The sequence below is a fragment of the Mustela nivalis genome (assembly GCF_964662115.1).
Source record: "Mustela nivalis genome assembly, chromosome: 2".
NCBI lineage: Eukaryota > Metazoa > Chordata > Mammalia > Carnivora > Mustelidae > Mustela > Mustela nivalis.
This window is the reverse complement of record NC_139021.1, coordinates 132,819,462-132,829,216: the sequence shown is the minus strand read 5'-3', so window position 1 is coordinate 132,829,216 and position 9,755 is coordinate 132,819,462. Positions and strand designations below refer to the sequence as shown.

At 56.0% G+C, this 9,755-nt stretch overlaps 1 protein-coding gene across 2 annotated transcripts in view; it reads right to left on the bottom strand.

The window, feature by feature from the left end:
* Positions 1–1,866: 1,866 nt before the first annotated feature.
* The window catches only part of UNC5B (unc-5 netrin receptor B), a 79,078-nt gene continuing 71,189 nt past the window's right edge, over positions 1,867–9,755 (bottom strand). For both annotated transcript variants that reach the window (XM_082714154.1, XM_082714153.1), the window contains 7 exons: positions 9,299–9,386; positions 8,227–8,395; positions 7,845–8,078; positions 5,804–5,953; positions 5,078–5,242; positions 4,076–4,257; positions 1,867–2,719 (listed from right to left, as the gene is read on the bottom strand). In XM_082714154.1, the coding sequence (XP_082570280.1) occupies positions 2,554–2,719; positions 4,076–4,257; positions 5,078–5,242; positions 5,804–5,953; positions 7,845–8,078; positions 8,227–8,395; positions 9,299–9,386 (1,154 nt within the window). In that variant the 3' untranslated portion in view covers positions 1,867–2,553. The remainder of the gene's footprint in view (positions 2,720–4,075; positions 4,258–5,077; positions 5,243–5,803; positions 5,954–7,844; positions 8,079–8,226; positions 8,396–9,298; positions 9,387–9,755) is intronic.

The following is a 9,755-nucleotide window of genomic DNA, read 5'->3' as shown; positions in this document are numbered from 1 at the left end:
TGCAGACCTCGGCCAACCTCCACCCACTAGGGTTCCCACTAGAACCCTAGAGCGACCATGTGTTAGAACCCAAAGGGAGTCAGACGGCAGCTGCAGGTATGAAAAGAGATGAGGCCCAGAGAGGGCAGTCCTATACTGAGGTCACACAGCAGTTTAATGGCACAGCTGGAGCTTCAGTGCTGGTCTTTGGACTCCAGTCTGCCCAGGGGGGCATTTTAGAGCCGGACAGGGCACTGCGAAATCTCCTTGTGGCACTGGTCAGCCTGCTGTCAAGACCTCATGTCACACAGGCCTGAACAGCTCAGGCTAGGAGGCATCGGGGAGCCTACAAGGGATTGTCACCCTTGGCAGGGGAGGCTCGCTGCCTTCGGGACAACACCACACAGACACTGGGGTCAAGAGCTGTCGATGTCCCACCCCAAATGCAGGCCTGGCCCCTTCAGCATTCCTGACAGATGAAATTCTCTCTCAAACCAAGCAGGCCTCTGTCTGCCCGTGGCTCAGCTACCTCCCAAGGCGGTCTGTAGGTGCTGAAAGCCCCCATAAAGCCCAGAGCCCACGGCAGGGAAGAGTAGACTGGGGACACCCACTGGGGCTGGAGCTCTCAAACCTGCTTTCCTCCCCGGAGACCAGGACTTCAAAGGCAGGGATATGCCCGGGCTGGTCCCAGCAGCTGCTCATGGACCTGCTCGGGCAAGCCCTGGGGTCGGCGCCCGCCCAGAGCCCAGAGCGGTCGGGGCAGGGCGGGGAGCTGGCAATGGTTTTGCCCTGGGGGCTGAGGAGGAGAGAGGGGCCCCTGATGAGGCCTCTGTGCCTGTTGTAAGAACCTGGTCCTAGCCCTTGTCCGCAAGTCACAAAGGGACCTAGATTGGATGGCCCCTTGGAGCACCCCGGGGCAGGCTGGCGAGGGACTGACCGCCTCCCCCCCAATCTGGCAACTCTGCCCATTCAAAGCTCGCTTCAAGACGCCCCAGACTGCAGAGGGAGGCTGAGAATCGGGCTGAGCGAAGCACCAGCAGAGGTCAGAGCTGGGAAAACAGCCCTCCCCAGGGCCTCCTCCACTGGGGTGGGGGTGGTGCGTAGAACACCGCTGGGCGCCCACCTCTCTGCCTCCCGGCCTACAGGGCTGACAGCTGACAGGTTCTTCAAAGCCCCACTGTGGCCCGGAAGCTTAGGCTTCTGTGGCTACAAGCCCTCTGACCCATCCCTTCTGTTTTATAGATGAACTTCCTCAGCCAGCTGAGGCTGGGGAAGGACAATTTTTGGATTCCTGGGCATCAGAGGCATGCCAGTGTGCTCCCGCCCCCGCGAGTCTAGAGCCTGTTGGGTGGAGGGGTGACCTGGCTGGTCCCCCCCCAGGGTGAAGGACAGAAGTATCCCTAGGAAACTCTACCTCCCGCTGCCCCATTTCTGGGCCCCACCCCTTCTCCAGGAGCCAATAGACGGGGACACTGGAAACGCTGTCCCTGGCTCACAGCTGGCCCGGCCTGCCCACACTTTCCACCCCAGGCCTTCTTAATCCAGACTCCCCCAGAGCCCAGGGAGCCTGTGGGGCATCTCCCTGGGAAGGTGGGTGGGCAGGAGGACCCCCCCCCCCACCCAGCATCTAAATGCTATAGATTTAGCATCTGCTTAAGATTTTAGAGGGAAATACGGTACCATGGCTAAAACCCCATTTGACCCTGTACAACTGGGGGAAACGGAGGCCTTGTAGGAGTTAGTCTAAGACGGAATCTTTAGCAGCAAGTTGTGCCCTGTTCTGTCTCTCCCTGAAAATCTCTCTCACACACGCACACACACGCACACACGCTCACTCCTGGGCAGAACCACGAGCAAGCCCACACGCATCCACACTCAAGAAAAGAATTTTCTATTTTTTTGTGTGTGTTGTTTTTCATTTTCTTTTCTTTTTTTTCTTAAAAAGGACTTATCCAAATATCTGGATAATAAATCATGTGCGTTTCCTAAGAAACTGGGTTTTTCTTTTCCCTTGTGGTTTTGGTGTTGCTCTTTTCTTCTTGGAGCCTGACTAGCGGTCTGAAGTTTCTTTCTTCCTTTCCTTTTCCTTTTTGCTTTGGACAGGAGAAAGCAGTTCGTGTGAATTGTACTTGACTCTTCAAAGAGGAAAATGGTGTGAGAGGAGAAGAGGGCTCAGGGGGGAGGGAGAAACCAGGAACGGAGGGAGAAACTGAAGGACGAAACGAAGACAAACGAAGACAAACGCGACCCAGGTGGGGTGGGAGGAGTGGGGAAGGCCATCTCCTGGCCACCCCCCAGCTGCCTCCAGAGGCCTCACAGTGGTTCCTGCACAGAGATCTGAGGGTAGGAGGGACAGCAGAGGGTGGAGAAGGAGCACTGGGGTCCTCAGGACAACGGAGTACATGGATTTGCTAAGGCTGGTCGTGGTCTGGAGTCGGGCGAGGGGAGGAGGAGGGGACGACTCCGGCTGTGAGCCAGGGGGCAGCAGAGGCCTCACGGCCTCTCAAGAGGCTGCCCCAGGTCTCCCTGTGCTGGCCTCCTGCCTGCCCTCCCAGCCCACAGTTCCGGAGCCACTCAGCAGTCCCCATCAGTGGCCATGGCTACCAGCATCTCACTCTTGCCCATCTCCTCCAAGGCACTCGCCAGGCTGTTGAGATCCCCGTCGTCCTGCTGCAGAGCTTCCCAGAGGTCCAGGATCACACCCGTGGGGCTCGCTTTGGTGGCAAAGTAGTTCAGGTACCTGGCAGAGGGAAGCAGAAGGCCATTGTAAGCAGTATGTCTCTGCTTACACTATACTAAGATCAGTACATAATTTTTGAGCTTTGTTATGATAATTTTGCATCTTCAAAATATCCCTGTGTTGGGGCGCCTGGGTGGCTCAGTGGGTTAGGCCGCTGCCTTCGGCTCGGGTCATGATCTCGGGGTCCTGGGATCGAGTCCCGCATCAGGCTCTCTGCTCAGTGGGGAGCCTGCTTCCTCCTCTCTCTCTCTCTCTGCCTGCCTCTCTGCTACTTGTGATCTCTCTCTGTCAAATAAATAAATAAATAAATCTTAAAAAAAAATATATCCCTGTGAGGAAAAAAGCTATCCTTACATTTGTATTCTTTTTTTTTTTTTTTGGTCATGAATTTTTATTTATTGAAGTCAAATGATGGGTACATGGCACATGGTTACATTTCTCTCTCTCTTTGTATGTGTATATAAAATTATATGTATGTACATATATGTATATTCATATATATAGTATGCTTTCCATGGATATTCTTTATATATATATATATATATTTTTTTTTTTTTTTTAATTAAAAAAAAAAAAAAGCCCGAAGGCCATTGGGCTCCCCGGCACCTCCCCAAAGCTTGGAAATGGAGAGAGCACTGGGAGGTGGGAAGACTCTGCCATCCCACAGTCCTGGGTCTGACCCCTAACCCCTCTGCTGGGGGTCTGTGTGGCCCTGGGCAAGCCACTGTTCCTCTCTGAGCCTCAGTATCCTCCTCTCTAAAATGGAAACTGTCCTGCTCATCATGTCTCACATCTGTGAGTACTACCACTGAAAGACACTGGCCCCAGGAGAGTCTGTCCAGACCTAGCCTTCCATTCTTTGCTCGTCCCACACCTGTTCCTTGCTTGTCTTGTCCCCCACACTCTCCCGAGAGCAGAAACAAAGCCTGAGATGCTCTGCAAAGCCCGTTTCCAGTAAGGTGTCTTGTATGCGGCATCTGCTCAGTGCAGGTGTATTAAAGGGTCTCTCAGTAAGTGTAATGCAATAATAAGGAGTATTGTTGCCATTTATTTATCCAGAAGAGCTCTTTAAGTTCTCCAGAAGGGCTTTGACACCAAAATATACTCTGTCACTGGGCACACATTTCCAGAACACCTGCTCTGTCCTGGGCAGGGGGGTGCAGATGGTGATCACACCTGGTGTCCTGTCTTGCCCGGATTCTCACAGGCCAGCACCCAGAGCAGGCGCTCTTCAAGGCTTTAGCACACCCGAGCTGAGCTCCTGATCTACCATGGATGCAAGGCTCTGGAGTCTGGCCCACCTACGCCTTGGGGACAAAGGGAGGCTGTGCTGGGGAGACCTGGCCCAACACCCACCGGTCCATGGAGAGCTTCTGCGCCAAGAGACGCCAGTCATTGCCCCGTGAGTTGGGGGCGTCCAGGCTGTTGCAGATCTTTTGGCGGATGGACAGTGGGATCTTGAAGGCGTATGGCCCCAGCTGGGTGGTGACAGTGCTGCCAGGGGCAGAGCAGAAGGTGTCCAGGGAGCCGGCAGGTGTCTGGAAGGGTGAGGGGGGCAAGGTGAGAAGGGCAGAGTCCCCCCACCCCCATGCACACCACTGTCATCTGTCCCTCCAACCTTCCCTGCCTGGAGACTGGGAGCTCACAGAGCTTCCGGTCACTCCCAACGCTCTGGGCAGGCTCCAGCTGCTCGGTTGAAGTACCCCTCCCCTGGGAGTTTCCAAGGGACACAGCTGCATGGCCAGCACCCAGCCCTCGGGGCACACCAGGCTCATGTACTGGGCCCGGCTAATGCCGTGCATCATGATTACAAAGCCACAAGGAGCCTCAGCCACGGTCTAATCCATCCAGAGCCACTTTTATACGTGTGGAAATGAAGTCTAGAAAGCGGAAGGGACTTGCCCAGGGTCAAATGCCAAGTCAGGGGCAGAGCGGGGTCTCAGCCCGTAGCCAGTCTTGACAGTGAGCTGCAAGGAGGTTCTAGCACTATTGTCCCGGGTGGCCTGGGTTTTGTTAACCTCAGTCTGGATTCACAGTGGGGGAGGACCACAGGCCGGGGCCAAGTGGTGACTGGATCCGAGGTGGATGGTCTCTGTCCTCCCTGAGACCCCCTTTCTAATTTAGTGAGGTGTTTAGTGATTATCTCTAGTGAGGTAATCTGTGTTGCCAAGCATAGCACTGGCCGCTCAGTAAGTGGCAACTCTGAGCAAAAGACTCCCAGGTCCCCGCTCAGTTTTGGGAGGTGAAAGGGGCCCATCTTTACAGGAGACAGCACTCCCGCCCCAGCTGAGTGGGGGGAGCATGGGGATCTGAACGCTGCACCCCCGGCCCCACAGGGTGTCTGGCCTCTGGCCTCACCTCGGCCAGCGTGGTGTGCAGCTGGAAGATCTGGCCTTCCCCTTCCACCTGCCGCACACAGATCTTGCAGCTGAGCTCGGTGGAGGCCAGGCTGTGCCTCTCCAGGGTGAAGGTGCAGTGCAGGGCCTTCTGGCTGCCGCTCCAGATGTGATAGAAGGGGATCTCCTGAGGAAGGGGCGGCGGGGTCAAGGATGGGAGGCTAGCCTGCCCTGCCTGCAGGGAACGGGAGGCAGAGGCCAGTAACGAGGCCAGGGTCGGGGAGCACGGGGACTTTTCAGGGGCTGTGCAGGGCTCTCCCTCCAGATGGGCAGAGGAAGTAGAGCTGGCCAAGGGTCCCTCAGCTGAAAAAGGGAGCATATGGGGGAGAAGGCCCTGGTGTGGATGCGTGAGTGTGTGTGTGGGTACGTGTGCACCTGTGCACGTATGTCTGGGCTGGAAGCCACTCGATGGTGTTGCACAGATGGGTACAGGCATGGGGAGGGGGCTATTTGAGATCCCTCTGCACGGTCTGCCAGACAGGAGCACTCTTAGAGATGGTAGTGCGCGATGGGATGGGCACCGAGCATGGGGCTGTGCCTCAGGATGACCGGGAGCGTGGAGTGGGGTGGGCGGGAGACAGAGATGGGCGGGGGGAGGCATGGGGGGGGCACTGGTCTTCCCTGGGAAGCCCCTCACATGCCCCCCCCCCCAGCTTCATCCCCCGCAGCCCTCTGGCCCAGCCCTCACCTGGTACTTGGCCAGCAGCTTGCTTCTCCAGTGGGCGTGGGGGATGTCATGCAGAGACAGGCGCAGGTTGTGGTAACTGTCTTTAAACAGCAGGGGTTTGGGCTCCTCTACCAGATAGCCACCCAGTGTCCGCTCCAGCTCCAGCACCTCCTGTGGGCCGGCAGGCAAGGGGAAGGGGGAGCCCATCACCCTTGGTCGATGGGTTCTTCCTGCTGCAAGCTGGGGGTCTAGGTACACAGGCGGGCTGTGGGAGCTAGGCTACAGGACCAAGGGTAGGGACCCATCGGAGCACGGGCCTGGGCATTTGGTAAGCGTTCAGAGAAGACACACTGTGTGAACAGATGGATAAGTGACTGGACTTAGAGATGACTGGAACAGATATATGGATGAATAGATAAATAAATGGATGCATAAGTACAGACAGACACATGGACGTGCAGACGGATATACAAACGGATGGCTATACAAACAGAAGGACAAATGGAAGGAAAGATGAATAGATGCTTGGTGATGGCTGGACAGACACACGGACTGCTGAGTGAATGAGTATACAGATAGACGGGAAGCAAGCAGGATGGATGATGGACGGATGGACGAATGGATGGACGGACAGATAGGGACCGAAGAGATAAGGAATGCCATCAAACAAAAATGTGGCAGCTTCCCTCCTGACCTTCCCTCCATTCTCCAACCAAAGCTGGACCCTGGCCAGTGCCCCCGTGCTGAGGGATGCAGGCCACAAGAGCATCTGCCAGAGCCTCCAACCCATTCTGGGCCTTCTGGAATTTCAGACCCACCTGGTGTGGCAGAAGACACTCATTCTCCCATGAGGCCTTTCCACCTATGCTGCCTTAGTCCCTGACTGGAGTTTGGGACAAGTCCCAAGCGACTGGGAGACAGGAGCTGGAGGAGACCACACGCCATGGGTAGGGGGAAGCCTGGAGCTATAGGAAAGGGACTAGAGGCTTTGCAGAGGGATGGAAGGAAGGCAGAGGTTTACATGGGGCCCAGGGACTGTGTTCTTAGAGTGTTAGGATGAGCCTGAGGTCCTAGGAACTCGGGGGAGGACTGGGGAGGCAATGGGCAGGGACTTGGAGGCTGGGATGGGGGAAGGGTGCTCAAACACACCTGCCACCATCAGGCTCTATGTGCCCAAATCTGACCCTTTCACCTTTCTGCTCTCTCTCCCCAAACCACTCGCACCTGCCACAACCCCTCCCTCATTCAGGGGCACTGTCTGTCCTTTTGCATATACTTAGAACCTGGCTGTCAGCGCTGACCCCTCCCCTCTGCCCCTCATCCCATCAGTCACTGGGTTCTATATATTCTACTAACACAGTAGCCAAACCTCTGTCCTGGCTACTGTCCTTGCCTGGTGTCCAGGGCCCAGGTGAAGCTTTCAACTGGCCTCCCTGCCTCTTGGCCACCCATTCCTGCAGCACAGCTCAGGGGCTTTCAAAGGAGTGCCTGCGCACAGGTGTCCACGGCCTCTATGCCCCTGCCCACTGGATAGATCCCAAATTCCTGAACATAGATCCCAAGGCTTTTGGGGAGCTGAGCCCCGCCCTCCTCTCCAGCCCCATCTCTCTCCCTCCGTCACATACGCACAGCCCCTGCAGGCTTCGGTCACACGGAACGGCACACTTGCCTTTGCGTTTGCGACTTTGCCTACTGGAAGGCACTTCAGCCTTCTCTGCCTGACACCCCTACTTGGCTTTCAGAGCACAGGTCTAAGGTTAACTGTGCCAGGAAGCCCTCTCGGATGCTCCCCCTCCCAGGCAGATGCTCTCTTCGCCCTCCTTCAGGGAGCCTCGTCTCCCCCTCCTCTAGCCTGGAGCCTGGTGAGGGCAGAACTGGGCCTGACTCCTCTCTGTATCTCGGGGTGTGATGCCATTTCAATGTCTGAGTAATGAATGATGGGTTTATCCGGCTGATGGTGGAAGAGGGGTACCGCGATTCTGGGGCAGGGGATACAGGAAGGCACGAGGCAGCTGGCCCGACAGGGCTGATGCATGCCCAGTGTGCCAGTGCTGGGCCTTACCTTCAGGGCTACGGGTGTGTCCTCCAGGCAGTAGACCCTGAGGCTGTACTCCAGTGAGGTGCAGAGGGCAGGGGCGAAGATGGCCAGCTGGAGCCGCTTGACTGCCGAGCGGGAGTACGACTCGCCCGTGAAGACGTAGGTGCCCAGCTGGTCCAGCAGGATGTGGCAGGACCTGGCCTCCAGCTGGCAGTAGCAGGGGGTGTTCAGTGTCTCCTCGTCCAGGGTCACCACCTCCTGCAGGGTGAGGCACACAGGTCACAGTCAAGGCCATAGAGAGGTCCACCAAGGCGGGGCCGGCAGCAAAGGGTCCTTCTTTCAGCTTTGGAGGCCTCCCAGAGCAGGTTCAGAAGGCGGACCCGGCCTCCTAGCCTCGGCTCCTCACCTCCCAGTGGCCTTGGTGGGCCTGGGTCTTGAGCTGGAAGATCCAGTCACCGGCGCTGACTTCTGCACAGTGGGGTACGGTGAGGATGACAGGGCGGCACAGCAGGAGGCCCGTGGGCCCACAGGTCACCGAGGGGCTCAGTACTGTCTGGGTCCCTTCTGAAAGCGGGCTGGGGAGATGGCAGAGGGCAGGGCGGAGGCCGTGAGGGGAGGCCAGAAGGTCAGCAAGGGCTGGGACTGGTGTGGGGCTCCTGCCTCTGCCCTGGCTCCTGGGAAGCTGAAGGCACATCTCCACCCCTCGGCGCTCCCGGAGGTCATGGGTCAAGGAGAGACAAAAGGATGGCATATGCCTTAAGATTGTTCTCAGATTCTGTTGTTCAGGCAAAATTCTCACACTCATATCTCTGTTCTCGTTTTCAAAGGCTCTGCACTCTGGATGTTTTGAACAAGTGTTGCTCAACTGCCCTCTGGAAAGGGGCTAGCAGTCTAGGCTGCCGCCAGCATGTCACGGGGTTGGGGGGAGTCCCCACACTTTTGTCAATATGAAGCTTTTATTGTATAAAAAAAAAATCTGTAAATTCAAAAAGCAAAAATCTCCTAATATCTCATGGCTGAATCACAATTTCTCGGACTACAAATTATGCTGAATGTTTTTTCATAATCTACTGGACTGTGTGTGTGTGTGTGTCTGTCTGTCTGTCTGTCTGTCTGTGTGTGTATGTGAGTGTGTGTGCATCAAAGAGACTATGTGTCAATCACTTTATATCCTCTGGCCCTTCTTGCAGTGAATTGTTCAAAGCCTCTTTACATAGTAAGGATATTAACCTTTTGTCATAATGTAGCTACTCTGTCAATTGCCTTTCAGTTTCTTGATTTGTGGTGCTGATTTTTATGATATAAATGTAGAGATAATAAGGTCTGTCAATGTCTTCCTTGGAGGACTACCTCTGGCTTTAGGATCAGGCGCAGAGTGGGGGGTGGTGGTATCTGAACCCAGCGTGGACAGGTAGGAGGGAGAGGAAGAGGAAGAGGAGGAGGGCAGCCTGGGCCAGAACTGAGGTCTCTCTACTCACAGGGTGTTCTCTGCCTTGTTGATAAGGAGGTACATCTCATAGAACTTGCCCTGGGGGATGGCTCCATTGGGCACCAGCAGGCTGACTCCTAGGGGGAGAGGGGGGTCAGCAGGGAGGAGCTAGATGGAGTCTAAGCTTAGAACAGGGGTGGGAGAACAGGGGGAGTAGCTCCTTGCTGAGGTCAGGAGGAAAAAGCCATCTCCTGAAATCCAGGTGGTCAACAAGGAGGTGGAGAGAACAGCTCTGGGGATTAGGTACAAGGACAGCCCAGGCCACTGACAGCAATGGGTTTGTCTGATAACGCGGGGGCCCCTGGCATAATGACAGGGTACAAAGATGGCAAAGACTCAAAGTCAGAAGGCCCCAGTGACAGCTCCAGCCCCAGACCCAGACCCATGTGACACTGGCTGATGGCTTTGTAGCCTGAGATGGGCAGCCCTGCCCTCCCAGTATTGCT